The 16413-nt window shown below is 43.7% G+C and overlaps 1 protein-coding gene across 1 annotated transcript in view; it reads right to left on the bottom strand.

The window, feature by feature from the left end:
* The window catches only part of LOC146796207 (uncharacterized), a 350562-nt gene that overhangs the window by 176860 nt on the left and 157289 nt on the right, over positions 1-16413 (bottom strand). The window contains exon 3 of the mRNA XM_085628705.1: positions 922-1048. Coding sequence (XP_085484831.1) covers positions 922-1048 — 127 coding nt within the window. The remainder of the gene's footprint in view (positions 1-921; positions 1049-16413) is intronic.

A 16413-nucleotide genomic window follows, 5' to 3' on the forward strand; every position in this document is an offset into this window, starting at 1 on the left:
AAAAAAAAAATAAAATTTAAAAACGCTTTTATTTAATGAAAATAGATATCATATATAACATGCCCAACTGTGGAATAAGTGTTGGCTGATATGAACTCAGATAGCATCAGCTGGCAGAAAGCTTCATTGAGTTTTAAAGTCTTATTCACAGAAGAACTAAAAACCAACATACCAGTACTGTCTGCGTATCTCAACTTTTCTCCAAAAAACATCTACAAATCATTACGGTGGGAGCTCCACACAATTTTTATTTACTTATACGTAATGTGTTGCAAGGGTGCAATAATGTAATTCCTAAATTAAGGTAAACATTTTTTGTGTTGGTACTCTGCCACTTTAAGAGCCTTTCTGAGGCACAAAAAAACATCTACACAAGGATGTCTGTCAAACAGTTTGGGATAATGCCAACTAGGAAATCCAGCCTTGATGATTGAGAGGCATCCCGTTCAGTTGCCTGGAAGGTTGGTTAGGCTGGAAAACAGTTAGCTGTAGCTCAGAGAGCTGCCAAGCCTGGCTTGGTCCACTAAGGAGTTTTCAAAAGGAACCCTATTTTAAATGGCACCCAATGTACAGTGTATGGCACAGCTATTAGCAGAATGCCAGACTGAAAGCAAAATTATTGTCTCTCAAGTTTAAATTAAGCACTGATGACAGGCTGAGTGCAGATAGATCAGTTTCTAATTCCAAGCATAGCATCACCAAAGAGGATGAGGAGTGCTTTGAGACAGCAAGGCAAGAACTCCCACCTGTAACTACTTAGTGTTCCCTGCGATCCAAAGAGGTATTACAGTGCACAAAGTACAATGTTGGAACCTGTGGAGCAGTTGATACCACAGAACTAATTTCAAAATATCTGGGACACAAACAAGGAGAGATCAGAGCCACATTCACAGTTTCAGTATATTCTAAATTGCTACTCACCCAAAGAAACCATAATGTTATAATTCTCCTGCATCATATCCTTGTAAAGCTGCTTCTGATGCGGCTGTAAGGTCTCCCACTCCTTATCGGAGAAAAGGAAGGCAACATCTTCAAAGCACATTGGGACCTGAAAAGAAAAACGCACTCAGCCTAAGCAACAAAGACCAGGCACCTGGTGGCATCCTAATTTACTTTTAAAACATTCCCCTTAAAATTGTTATGCTCAGATTCCCAAACCAAAATAAATCTATATCATATGGGGCTAAATTGTAGCAATGCAAATGAAAAAGGCTGTATTCCAAAACTAGGTCCTCAATGGTACACTAAGATCTTGCAGCTAAAGCATCAAACCACCAAGTTTTCTCTAAGCTTATTTAGCACCATATACATTTTATTGAATATGCCTGGTCAGAGATGGGCCTGTATCTTGTACTTGAAAATGGTTAACACACAGGGCTTCTCATTCATCCATTAAACTGGACCTTTGTTATCAACTAACTTATGATGCTTACACACCACTGGTGTCGCATAAAGTTACCCAATTTTCATTATAGAGTTATTTCCCGGGGCTGCAGCATTAGGGCAGAGACAGAGGAACACTCAACGCAAATAATTTTATTTACTTTTCCTATTCACTCAAAAACAAATAACAAATTCCAGGCAAACGTAACTTTTTATTTCTTCGCTTGCCAGCTACTGTCTTCACCCATCCCAACAAAACCAATTTGGTAAAGAAAATACATTATTGAAATAGGACTAATAACGAAACTACTAAGAACAATGATTCTAATATTTGTAATGGAAAAAGAAGACACCTTCCTTCAAACCCAATTCGCAGAATATGCTGGCAAACAATACGTATGGACTAATCATTTTGTTGCCATTTCAACAATAAGTAGAAGAGAGTTTATGTCTTGAGAGACAGTAGGTGTTTCTTCAAAATGTATGTAGACATTTTTCCCACCACCATTTATAATTCGCTATTCCTATGAGATAAAGTTTCTATTAGGGGTGAGAAGAAGGTCCTTTCTGGGTAGCATGAGGGCCAGAAACGTTCTATGCAGGAGAAGATCAATGAATGTTGTCAGAAAACAATGCACGGCACACAGAGTAACACAAACTCCTCTTTCATGAAGGCTTTTTTATTTTTTATAAAAAGGTCTTTATTTGGCATCAACAAGCTGCACACCCAAGACATTTTAAAGTGTTTGGCTTTGAGAGGAGACATTCAAGACAAACACAATAAAGCAATTACTGCAGGATTTAGAAATGATATGACTGCATTAGTGAAAGAGCAGAAGAAAACGTAAGTTCTTATAATAAGTGACATGTACAACGTTTATGACACATCTAAACAATGTTCAATTGAATTTCTAACTGTTTATAATTTTTGAGTGCAAGTCTTCATACAGTTGGGTTGGGAAAGCTTCTACACATTTAGGGATTATCACTTCTTGACTGCTAAGCGTATACTACGAAAACGATTCTAGTCTGCTCAATGCCATAACAACAGACATTAACAGATGACGTAACCTATACATTTTATGGCTGGCGTTAAAATGATCATTTTGCCCAGATTTTTGTAGGCCTTCCTAGCCCTGCCAGTGAGAAACCGTGAAACAGTTGAATTCCCTACAGAGTGCAAGTTACTCTTATATGGGCAGGGAAGAAAGTCTGAATAGTGCAGAAAATATTACAGGTACACAGGTGGGGGGGGGGGGGGGGGGGGAGATGGGACTACCGAATATAAAGCAGTTTTAGTATGCCTCGCAAATACCCTTGTTTCTTCTAATGGTACCTTTATGAGACAGAGAAGCACTGGATACACAGACGCAGCAATTTATATCCAGACACCATGGGCTATACCCCGGTCTGTTCCTTTACAGAAATTCTCAGATCGACGATGGAAATATGGGATATGAGTACCAGAAAATCGGCCTAGACATCATTCCCCTCTCGATTTACCCCACTGTGGAGAAACTCAGACTTTGGGCCAGGGAATGTCAGAAAGGGATTGTGTTGTTGGGCGGGATGGAAGGCTCAAAGATCTATTTGAAAAGGATTAATCAAAACACAGAACAGTGCAAAAAGGAGTTAAAAACAGAGGAAGATGATGAATGAGGTATTGGCAGTTGCGTCATTGGGTGTTCCATCCCACTAACAAAGAAGAATCCCTAAGAACATTGAATTGGGAGAAACTTTAACTATATATCACCTAAGGGGCTTGTTTCAAATATATACTTAGTACCTGTGAGTATAGGCCTTAAAGTCCAATTATTTGTGGTAATAGCAAAAAGATTCTGATGCACAAGATCTCAGTGGGGCAATGGCTAAAGCTCTGATAGATATATTCTCCATGTGTAAAACAGTGTCCAAAATAGAGCTTCTCTTTATAAGCACATGACGTTATGGCATTTTACGTCCAAGTGGTTGTAAGGGATGTATCTGGACTGTGTTGGGGAGGGCACCCCTAAGAGGGGAGGGAAGATAAGGATAAATTACTTACCTGTATTCCTAGTTCTGTTCCAAATTATTTTCATTTGGGGGCAAGACCACCAAATATGCTTCTCTTTCAGGGGATCCTCATCAATAGTCATAAGCACATGAATAGAATAGCAAGCCCATCCCCTCATCCTGCGGGCAAGTAACCATAGTACAATCAAGATACATAGTGACCTCCAAAACCAGTTAACATTGGAACAGATTCCTCAAGGAGGCCTGGCCTACTTGGGTATCCGCTCTGGAGTCAGAATCCAGACAGTAATGCCTGGTAAATGTATGGACTGATTTCTAAGTTGCAGCCTTGCAAATCTCGGCCATCGGTACATTACGTAAGAATGCAACCGTAGCAGCCTTGCCCATAGTAGAATGACCTTTGGGGGAGGCTAACAGAGGCTTGTTCGCTATTTGGTAGGCCAACTTTATACAAGACACTATCCATCTTGAAATGGATCTTTTAGAAGCTGGAAAGCCTTTTCTAACAGAGCCGTAGTTTACAAACAATTGCTCAGCTTTTCGTATGGACTTTGTTCCCTCCAAGTAGAATTTGAGAACCCTCTTAAGGTCTAATGAATGCAGAGACCTTTCTGCTAGTGTAGCAGGATTGGGAAAGAAAGCGGGAAGAGAAATTGTCTTATTTACATTGAAATCAGACACTACTTTGGGCAGGGAGGAAGGGTGAGTTTGCATAACCACTCTATTATGATGGAAAAACGTATACGGTTCCTTAGAACAGAGTGCTTGGATTTCACTCACTCTGCGTGCTGATGTAATAGCCACTAGAAAAGCTACTTTCCATGTAAGGTGTTGTAATGTGGCCTTATGAATGGGTTCGAAGGGAGGACCCATCAATTTGGACAAGACTAGATTCAACTCCCAAGGTGGAGAAGGAGGTCGGACAGGAGGATAAACCTTCTTCAACCCCTTTCGGAAATCCTTGACCACCTGAAGTTGAAAAAACGAAGGCTGGTTAGGCAATTTTCTATATGTCGTGATGGCAGCCAAATGCACTTTTATGGATTTATACTTCAAACAAGATTTGGCCAAGTAGAGCAGATAGGGCAAGATTACCTCCTCTTGCCCTTGAATTGAATTCCACCCATTACGCACACACCACAAGTAAAACCTTTTCCATTTAAAGGAGTATGAGGTACTCGTGGATGGTCTTTTTGACTCCCGCAAAATGTCCATGCAATCTTGAGGGAGGTTCAAATGTCCGTACTGCAGGACTTCAGGAGCCATGCTGTCAGGCTGAGCGAGGGAAGACTGGGGTGCAGGATCTTCCCTTCCATTTTGGTCAAGAGGTCCGGCCTGCATGGGAGTCTCCGATGCGGGCGCACTAAGAGGTGCAACAGGTCTGGATACCACCATTGGCGAGGCCAGTCTGGTGCTATGAGGATCCCTGTCATGCTGGATCGGATCAGTTTGGTCACAACCTTCGGAATGAGAGGGAGGGGTGAAAAGGCATATGCAAACGTCCCTGATCAGTCTATCAAAAGAGCATTCCCCCTCGTTCCTGGTCGGTAAAACCTGGATGCGAAGGTATGGCATCTTGTTTTGATCGTCCGCAAAGAGGTCGATGAAGGGATGACCCCATTGGCGAAAAATGTCTGCCGCCACCACCTCGTCGTTGAGCACCCAGTCTTCTTGTTCGTTTAAGTGACGACTGAGGGCGTCTGCTCGCACGTTCTGCTCTCCCGGTAGGTGCACTGCTGTGATCGATGTGTTTCTGGCTAGCAGCCAGAGCCAGATCGCCTGGGATTCCAGAGACAGAGGGCGAGAGTATGTTCCACCTTGTTAGTTCAAGTAATACAAGGTGGTTGTATTGTCCGTTTGTATTAGGATCGATTCGGACTGAATCGACGGTTGAAAAGCCTTGAGGGCTAAATGAACCACCCGCAGGTTCAGCATGTTGATATGATAGGTTCGTTCCCTGCTGGTCCACCTGCCCTGAATTTGCAGATGACCCAGATGTGCTCCTCGTCCCTGAAGGAACGCATCCGTGATCAGGGATCGTGTTGGCAGAGTTTGATGGAATGGGACTCCCACCAGAAGATTCTTTGGTTGTAACCACCAGAGAATGGACATCTTCGCTGCTGGCGAGAGAGGAATGCCGTTGGTCCACTGACCCAAGGATTGGTCCCACTTGTCCTCCAGATCTTGTTGTAACGGTCTCATCCTCAATCTGGCGTTGGGTATGAGAAAAATACAAGAAGCCATCGACCCCAGCAGAGAAGTCACTTGTCTTACTGATGGCTGATGAGTTTGGAGGATGACGTTGCTTTTGACTCTCATTGATGACAACCTCTCCTCCGAAGGAAACACTTTTCCGAGGTCGGAGTTTAGGGTAGCGCCCAGCTAGTGGAGTGATTGAGTCGGATGAAGAACCGATTTTTCCACGTTGACATGAAGGCCTAAGCATTGCAAGAGGTCCAGGCAGATGTGAAGGTGTTCCTGCACCATTTGGGGGGGGGGGGGGGGGGGGGGGGGGGAGGATCCCTTCACCAGCCAGTCGTCCAGGTATGGATACACGAACAGACTTTGGCGATGTAATGCTGCCGCTACCACTGCCATGCATTTCGTGAAAACCTTCGGGGCAGATTTTAGACCGAAGGGTAAGACTTTGAACTGGTAATGTTTTGTGCCCACCATGAACCGCAGGAATTTGCGATGCCGTGGTGTGATTGGGATGTGAAAATACGCATCTTGGAGATCCACCAAAAACATCCAATCGCCTTTTCTCAGATGTGGAAATATTTGATGGAGCGCCAACATCTGAAACTTTTCCTTCTTGATGAACTCGTTCAGAGAACGTAGGTCTAGAATGGGTCTGAACTTGTTCAGTTTGTCCTTTTTCTGAACAAGGAAGTATCTTGAGTAGACCCCCTGTCCTCTCCGCGCAGGAGGGACCTCTTCTATGGCCAGTTTTCTGAGAAGGGTCGACACTTCCTGACGCAGGAGATCTAGGTGTAGCTGACGGGATCTCACCGGAGGAACCTGTCTTGGGGACGCGCAAAAACGTAGTGCATAACCATTGTCTAGTATATTCAGCACCCACTGGTCTTTGGTAATGTTGTGCCACTCTTGACTGTAGTTTGAGATACTTCCTCCCACTGGAGTGTGCAACGGTGCTAGAGGAAGCAGAGACTCATTGCTTCCCTTGAGTTTTTGTTGCGGAAGATGATTGCCGTTGATGTCCTCCTCTTGAGGAACGACGGCCCTGGAACTGGGATTGATTCTGCTTGTTTTGCGACCATTGAGGGGTTTGAACCCTCTGTTGGTAATTTTTACGAGAGGTGCCAGAAAAAGGGAGATTTAAGATGCGATGTTGCGCCTCTGGTTTCAACGCAGTCAGACGCAACCAGGAAGATCTTCGCGCACATATGCCATGTGCATAAGAGTGAGCTGACAAAGACACCCTATCCACTGCAGTGCTGATTATTTGGTTGGCCACCAGCGCACCCTCCTGGAGAATTTCAGAGAAATCCTGCTGGTCCTCCTTCGGGAGTTTGTCTTAAAAGCGCTCCAGAGAATCCCATAAGGACCTGTCATAACGGCCCAGCAGAGCCGCAGCATTAGAAACGTGAAGAGAAGACGCTGCAGAGCCGCAAGCCTTCCTCCCCCAAGAGTCTTGTGCTCTACTTTCCTTATCCGGAAGAGCTGAGGAGGAAGAAGCAACTGCATATGTCTTCTTAGCCGCTGCCACAATGACAGAGTCCGGTGGCAGATCAGATTTGAGGAAAAGAGGCTCTGAGGCAGCAGGTCTATATTTCTTTAAGATTCGTGCAGGAGCTGCTTTAACAGATGATGGCGTAAGGAAAACGTCCATTACCGACTCAATGATACCAGGGACCAAGGGTAGTAATGGTCTAGTCGCAGACCTCTGATGGAGTCTCGAAAATGATAGCCGTCGTGGTCTGAGGAGCTGACATGGTGATTCCCAGCTTTTGTGCTCCTCTGGAGAGAACGTCATAAAACGTGTTCACATCGTCAATGGGTGACACTCTAGAAGGAGGACTATCCGTGAGGGTGGGTGAGTAGCCCCTCTTGGATGAGTGCGTCGAAGAGGAGGACCACAATGGCGTTCGCCGCCTCTTGCGCGAACTCAGGAGATCTGTCTCGGTGTTCTCTGGTCCGAGTAGTGGGGGACCTGTCCACTTCCTGCACAAGACGTTGTAAGGGTGATCTGTGCAGAGGACTGGAATAGTCCATAGGTCGTTGAGCGTGACCCGTTGGTACTGTTTGCCAATGATGGAGAGGTTGGAGCCATCTGGGCGAAAGATTAATTGAAGGGGCTAGCCGTCGGACTCTCTGACTTCTGGAGAGAGATCGGCGTCTTGATGAGCGATGCAACGTCGATGGAGAATGCCTCGACGTCGAACGGCTCTGTGTCACCATCACTGCTGAGTCCTTTGATCGTGAACGTCTCCACGACGTCGATCTCACCTTCGACATTGTTTGATGTGACGTCGAACCCCTGGAACATACAGATTGCACCTTCGACATTGAGCATGTAGTAGACCTCAACGAAGAATGGATGGACGGAGAAATCCTTCTCGACGTCGCTTCCTGGTGCCTGTTCGATCCCTCTCTTGACGCTGACCGTCTGCTTGTCGCCGACGGAGACAACCGCCTCGACATCGAACGACGTCCGTCTGGTGTATTTCACATTGGGCCTCGACAACGAATGTTCCTTCGACGCCGGGGAGGATCTGGCCTTCGACGTCGAACGTCGCTTGGACGTCGACGGAGGTGATAAGTGCCTTGTCTTTGGTGACAAGGCCTGTCTAGACGTCGACCGCCGCCTGGTTGACGTCGACAGAGATGCCTGCTCCGGCGTCGATCGCTGGTGACCCTGCGACGGCGGAACAGGTCTCTTTGTCGATCGTCGCCTGGTTGACGTCGATGGAGACGCCTGCTTCGACGCCGATCGCTGATGACCCTGCGACGGGGGAAACATGTCTTGACGTCGACCGCCGGCGACGACGGAGAACCATGCCTCGACGTTGGGCAAGCCCGCACCAACAGAGATCTACTTCTCGATGCCGATCATCGCCGGGTTGACGACGGCGGAGGATCCGACGTACCTGTTGTCTTTGTCGACGATCGGTGTTCTCTCGACGGCGAGCCCGACTTCGATGGTCTTCTCGTCTACATTTTCGTTGCCGATGAAGGAATTTGTGGCGCCGAGCCCGACGCCGATGGGGAGCAGATAGGAACCTTACTTCTAGATGGAGTAGTGGCTCTCTCTTTCCTCTTCTTCATCGGAGACCTGCCTCTAGAAGGAGATTTCTTCTTCACAGCCAGCCCATAGAGGCAAATCCTCTCCCTGTCCTTAAGAGTTCTTTTGTACAGTAGCTGGCAATGCTGACAGGCCTTTGGATTATGATCAGAAGGAAGGCAGAGAATACAGACAGGATGGGAGTCTGTTTTAGCCTTCTTCCAAATAGAGAGGGCATTTTTGACTAGAAAATAACGCTCAACTCTCTCAAAAATAGCAGAGATATACTCCAACAAAAAGACGTCAAAGTAAAAAGCTTTTGACAAAAAAAGAGGTATTTTCTAACAGAAATCCGAAAAAGAGTTAGAGCTGAAGTAACCAGGGTCCTGACAGAAGGAGCCGTAAAGAACAAATGACCTGTCACCCCTGAGGCATGATGGGAAGCTAGGGGTCATGGCTGCCTTAAAGGCACGGTGCCAGTTTATCTGTGTGTTTCTGTGCGTCAGCTTTTCAGCTTTCTACAGTGAGGTTTTTATGCAATACATGTGCTGACAATGTTTTCTCATTATTCCCTTGTAAGATGGTGATTTCTGCTGTTTTATTAAAGCAGTTTTCAAATGTGCATTTTCTCCCTGCTTTTATTGGAGTGTATTTATATACAGGGGAACAGGGGAATTTTCTTACAACATTGTTCAGCATTGCTATGGAAGGCTGCATTGTGTGTGTATGTGTGTATGTGTGTGTGTATATATATATATATATATATATATATATATATATATATATATAATTCCAGATATATGTTGTATGTTTCTGGGATCCCGCGCATGGGCGGGAATATTCATAGGCTTATGACTATTGATGAGGATCCCCTGGAAGAGAAACATATTTGGTGGTCTTGCCCCCAACTGAAAATAATTTGGAAAGAAATCGTACAGTTACTTAAGGCAGGTGCTAAGCTACCCAATACGACCTGACCTTAACCATTCTACTTTTACACAGATGTTCCATGGACTACAAATAGGTTACCAAAACTAATTGAAGGTTAGTGACCAGCACAAACTTAGCTGCAAAACAGATAGTCCAGAAGTGGAAATCTACTGTGATAACCACAAATCATGAATAGGGGAGTAAGCTTGCTGGCCATGGTAAAACTAACATGAGACCTTTACGATATAAGTGATAAATACAACCAAACAAGGTGTTCTCTGGTAGAGTACATGTCTATTCGAAGGACAACGCTGAGGTATCAAAGGTGCTTGAGGTCTCTGAAACCAATGGAGCAGAAAGACTTAACAAGCATATGCAATGCAATCGGTCTCGCATTTACGCAAGTTTAAGCTATTGCCATTGTAAATTACAATGCCTTTTCTTTATGCTTTAAAAACGAAAACAAAAATTAAAGGCATTGTTATTTGCAATGTCAATAGCTCAAACTTGCGTAAATGCGAGACCCATTGCATTGCAAATGCTTGTTTTGGTATTGCTATTCAGTGCCTTCCCTGCGGAAAGGAGCTCCGCTAATGATGAAAAGCAGGAGCTAGCGGAATTATTACCCAATGGCTCATGGTGGTAGCTTTCGTGAGGCGACTCCTACTTTGTGTAGATGCAAAAGCAAGCGTCTACCTAGTGTGACATTGATTTTTTGGGCTGTGGACACACATGGTCTTCTTTTGACCAAAAAAAAATTACAATGGCTAGTCCTCTTACAGCAAAGTTCTATGTCTGAGACCTTATTTCACTTCTTTTAAAAAAAAGTTTTCCAGGGGTGTGGGAAGCTGTTTTTTGGACTTGTTGTCGAGGGCTCCCCCCCCCCCCTAAATTTGCTCTTTGCTCCTCCTTTTAATCGAGACCTCATTTCTCCAGCTTGGGTCCCATGCACAGAAGGCTGATTCACAAATCTTTTCCCGGAAGCAAGACTGACATGCAGGTCATTCATGCATAAACTACACATCGTTCACCAAGTTGGAATGGTGTCTTATGCGCGAGTGAGTGACGCACAACATAGGCATAGATTAATCCACAAACATTTCCACAAAGGGTGTGTGTTCAGATGGGGTGTATTGTTTAGACTATTTTATTTACAAACATCTTGCAATGATTTTCACAGTTATCTCTGCATCCAGATTTCATTCAGATGTTTTGAGAGTCCTTAACATGATTCTCTTCTTATTTAAACAGTGTATTAAAGGACAAATCAGCTAACTACTTGAGATGCCATCTTATGAATATTAATAAGCCAACTATTACTATGCCGTGTCCCTTACCAGCACAAGTACAAACTGTAGGCAGAAAGGGTGAAAAGTTAGATAGTGCATGGTATTTTATGTAAGGGTCCAGCTGCCCCTTTAACCCGCTGCATACTTCTGTGCTGCAGTCTCAGGCGGGTGACCTTCGAGTGGATTGCCTCTGTGGCTTCAGTGCAGGTTCAAACCACCACTCCAAACACTTCGTGCAGTAATTAATTCAAATATAGGGCTTTTATTTTTCAGCAGGAAATGCAAACTCCTTGAAAGGAAATTGCCATGAGCTTTTCTACTAATAAATATAGAATCAGTGGACGAAGTGCTATTTAATTTTGGCAAAATTAATCTTACCGCCTACCTAGAGATTAGTGGCATTTTTGGTAAATTCTACAATTCCTATGCGCGTCATTGGGAGATAGGCGATAGAAACTGAGCACATGCGTACGAAATTTAAAATAATACAAATAAAACTAAATCAAAGTCAAGGCATTTCGCAAGTGAATTAATACCAGAGCCTGCTTCAAGCCGCATGCTCGAATAAGAATGCCAGTTGCTACTAATGAAAGTCTCAAGGAAAAGAAATTAAGACTTATCCTCGAGGGCTGCCGCACAGTGAGGCAGGAGACATATTTAGAACGCTAGTAAAAACCCAGCCTGCACATTTTTAGCACAGTTACAAGACGAAAACGGGGTTTCCTGTGACCTACATTCGCCCAGAAAATAAGTAGCAGGTTTCTCAAAAGAGAGGGTGCTCACCCACACGCACCGAGGATGTGTGTGTGCGCCTTGAAGGGTTCACACCTGAAGGCGGCACAAGTGTCAAGATGCTTCACTATTGTTTTATACGTCAATTCCACTCCAACACTGCAGAGTATCTCACCGGTATGCCCTTTCGTTCTTCGTATACTTATGATAAGAAATAAAGCACGAGTGCCTTTACCAATGGCGCGGGACTCGTATTTAATAAATCTCCCCTTCCTGTACACAGTGTGAACAGTATTGGCATGTGGGGCGTTTCAGACAGATGTGAGGGACCTTTGCCAAAGGCTTGAGGCATTGCATGCTTCGTAGGTGCAGAATGACCGCGCAGTTGTCTGCAAAGCACATTGTTCACAATATTTTTCAAATGTACAGAGTGAGCTTTGGCTCCGCCCACAGAAGTACTTCTCAGCTTATGCTATTGGCTGTTCGTTGTATCATTCCACCTCCTCTCGAGTGGTCGCGTTGCAATCCCTGAAAGACCATTTTACATACCAAAAGCACTCTAAATCATCACACATTAAATTATCTCACAGATGCATTGCATACAGAAAGCAGTCAGTTAAACTATTTTTTTACACTACAGCAGGCTTTATGTTTTAATTAATAATCAAATTGCAAGTTAGACCTACTGACTATCCCAATGCTTGTTTCTCCAAAAGGTCAGATTTAGGAAGGGGAACCGGTCACTTTCTGGAGCTAATTCTCAATTATATTAAAAATAATCTTTTGGCACCCGTCTGGTGTCATCTTCCGTGCACGTTTCTCCTACGGGGGAAGCAGACAGCTGCCGAGCGCTATTTGCTGACAAAAATGGCTTATCTTATTTCTTTTTCTAGCATAGATCAAGCACCAATGAGCAGTACAGGCTTTATACAGAGCCCTTTGTGCTGTAACAAAAGCCCCAAACATACATATATTAATCCAAAACCAAAAATACACAAAATAAATATTATAGTTAGTGTCGCGTCACATTTTGATTCTCCAGGCAAAACATGAAAATTATAACATTCATGACCACTGATGTTGCAACGCCAAGTAAATTACTGCTAAATAAAAGGCTGCAATTGTAATGAAAGCCACAGATTTTCTCCCAGACAATCAAGACAAAATGGAGGTTTCACTTACACTGCAGCAGCAAACAAATGTCCTCAAAATGTCCTGCACATAAAAACAAGGGAGGTCGGCCCGGCAGGCGCACAGTGCATGCGCGCGCCCTCATGGCGGCGTGCTTTCACTTTAAACTGCGTTTAAAGTGAAAGCACGCATGTTCAACAAGATGGCGGCGGGCTGTCCACTGTCCTTAAATGCACGCACATGCTGTTAGGTTTGGACAAATGGCGAGAGCAGCCATCTTTGTCCATCCCAGCGCGTGCATGTAAGGCTTTCGGACAATCGATTCCAAAAGGTACTTGCAATAGCGAGAGCAGTGCATGCGCTGCTTTCGCCAGGCAAGACCTAAAAAAGAATGAGGCACTAAATCAGCAAACGCAAAATATGAGAGCTTCAAGGCACTGGGAAGATATTCTTGAATTGGTATTTCAATCCGTTTGGGAGAATATGCTGGGCAGGGGGATTTATTGTTAATCTTTTGCTTACAAATTTGAGCCCAATAAACACTCAATGTATCTTGCAAAAACCATTAAAATCTCTTTTGAAAAGCAGGCTTCTACACTCTTTGCAGTTTTCAGATAAGGTGCTCAGCTTACCTTTGAATTTCCCATACATCTGCACCTTGGTACATGGTGAACTGGGGCCTAAGAATATGCTCGAGCAGCCACTATTATGAACTGAGCACAAACAACTCTCCATCATCCCACAGAACCTGGCAATCTTCAGGACTTGCCTCAGAATGGGCTCTCATTCACTGGCTTCTGCAGCAACCTACTGCGAGTAGATGGTGGACAACAGCCGGCCCTGAACTATTTTATCTAGGTTGACGAAGCAACAGTCCAGGACTACAGGCTCAAAACTGCCACAAAGTCCTCAACAAGCCCACCAGGGTTCCGGCATTGCTTCTAAAACCTTGCGTGGGCAAAGGTAGTGTTCATCTTGGCCATCAACTACTCTTCAAAGCTGGTATATTAGATGCCCAACATGCTGCAATTCTGGGCCTGCAGGATCTTCGCGGAGTTGTTGATCTTGCGTCTCGCCTCAACCATTCAAGTGAGTAGGTAGCAGCACTTCTCAACTTCATGGGAAAGCAAGGATGCCTGGAATGGCAGCTCGGCACGCTGCTTGAACTTAAACCACTTCTTTGACAGTGATGGACTCTGCTAATTTATTATGGGTAATCTGTCCATTGAGAACTCCATGATAGAGTTATGTCATATGCTCCAGCGACACCTTTGGCTATGACTGCTTCTCGGTCAGGCCAGTATACTGCCCTGATGAACAAGGCAGTCTCAGGAATGTTGCAAACAGAATCTTCACCACAATTTAGAATAAACAGAGACCTTGAAAGAGGGAACCACATAGTGCTCCACTGAAGAGACTATATTGTGCTGATCAGTTTTCCTCTGCTGAACATTAACAAAATGGTCCCAATATTGAAAGTTTACAAGAACTTTCTAAAGTTAGATTTGAGAAATGCCTACCACCAAATTAAGATATATCCAATTCTCATTACCAAAATGCCTTGTCAAGTTAGGCAGACTCAGTAAAAATGCATTTAAATTTATTCTTAAACAAAAAGCCATTTGTAGTGACACTCTGGCCCACTCTCAACGGACAAACAGAAACGTCTTCGCAGTTTGGATGAGCACAGAACTTGGAACAGGGAACCATGCAGTGTTCCACTGTTTCTTAAAGGTATGACTTCCTTCCTTCCTCTCCAATGCAATTTTAGGACCGTGTCACCTGCTTCTGCGCTGCTCTTCACTGATGCAGAAGAAAACATGGTTATCTAGGAACAACCATGTCAAGTACTCAAACAGTGCCCCCATAAGAAAAATAAAGGTTCTGCAGGACAACAAGTGGCATGAACAACGCCAAAGGGAATGTGATCTTTGCGTTTTCTGTTTATGTATTCCTATTGTATTTAATATTTTCATATAGCTAAGTGCACATTTGTCATTAATAAATGTATGATGCATTTAGTATTGTTTACACATGTACAACATATAACGTTTGCTTTATTATAAATTAATAGCACAATAACTACTACTATCGATGTCTAATGTGAAAACAATAGAATTAATTGAAGGTACAACAGAATTAATATGCTAGTTCTTGAATTTTACACCAACATCCCAAGGTCTAGTATTTTCAACCTAATTAGAAAAGTACATTTAAAACTAGTATACACATGTATTAGCCAGAGAGGACTTTTCAGGTTGATGAGAGAGTGAGAGCGTGTGAGCTGAGATGAAAACCACCTTGTGGGTGACTTAGAAAATGGACTCCAGAATATGAAAAGGCTATACGTGAAGGCTCCTTAGAAACTAGCAAACTGGCACCCCTTCCATGTTGATCATTTTCTGTTTTACTGTAGTTTGTATGTCTATTCTGAGTGCCTAACAGAGTCAGTATTGGTTTGCATAAGGAGGTGAGGAAAAGGTTATATAATATGAACATGAGTACAGACATTATTTTCTTAATCCACCTGACCTTTGTACAACGTTGTTTGAGGAATTTTCCATGCACGTTCTGACATTGTACATTCTTTTATTTTTTCTCTCCTTGTCCTTGGAAAAATACTTTGTTAATCATTTGTGCTTCTCTGAGATGGAAAGTCACGCTGGTCATGTAGTGTGGCTAGCTACTCTTTTTGTATGCATTACAGGAAGGACATTTCCAGTGGATTAGGGGGAGGGAAGTGATGTCCCTAGGCAGACTTGTCTGAAGTATAGTATAAATATGAAAGGAGAATTCTTTGTGGTTGTTCATTACCTAGACGGAACAACCCTTTTTCTTGTTGGTCTTGCATCTGCTTAAGCTTGAATAAACTAATACGTATTACCTCCGACTCACTGTACTCCTTTGAATTTAAAGTGGACGAAAGGTGCATTTTCTCAGTGGGCCTTTGTTCAGTGTGGTACAGTGAGAGAAAAATGAAAGATTACAACAGTATCCCAAGTGATTGCCAGTGGTCAGACTTTTTGCAACCATTCTTTCAATCAACTTGTGTGTGTTTGACATTACACCCTAAGTGGGCATGTGTAAACCCAGACATGGGTCCCTTGCTCACTGTGCCATGGGATCCAAGCTATAACTCACTGATGAGGCCCCACAGGGATGAAACTGGTTTGGGATGGACTGTTCCCATGAAAGAGCACAGTAAGTACTGATTTGCTTAAGGTGTGCCTTTACCTAGATTAGAACAGTGGGTGAAAACGGATTGGTTGGAATGCTACCCTGAGTGATTTTCAGTGAATGGACTTGAAACGGAAGAATATACATCAAGACATTTTTCTCAATTCTTTTATACAATCAGCAACTATGAACAGATTTCAGTTCAAACACTGCAAGTATGTTCTGTTATTCATTTTTAAGATGCAGTAAAATATGATTACTAATGAAAGACTGGACTCCCTAGAAGGGCAAAAGTATCAAGCGTGATCCTTCATCAGAAATGGGGGTGGGTAAAGTGCTTCGGTACTTTATTTGGGACCCTGCATTTCCCCTCCCACACTTTTACATCATTTACAGCCAGGACATGAGTGAAAAAAAAGACATTTAAGGTGGCCCATTACAGAATAGTAATGGTCTACTGTTGCTGTTTTCTCTCAACTAACTGTGTCACCCTGTTCCGATGTGGGAATAACA

The sequence above is a fragment of the Triturus cristatus genome, chromosome 10, assembly GCF_964204655.1.
Source record: "Triturus cristatus chromosome 10, aTriCri1.1, whole genome shotgun sequence".
Lineage (NCBI taxonomy): Eukaryota > Metazoa > Chordata > Amphibia > Caudata > Salamandridae > Triturus > Triturus cristatus.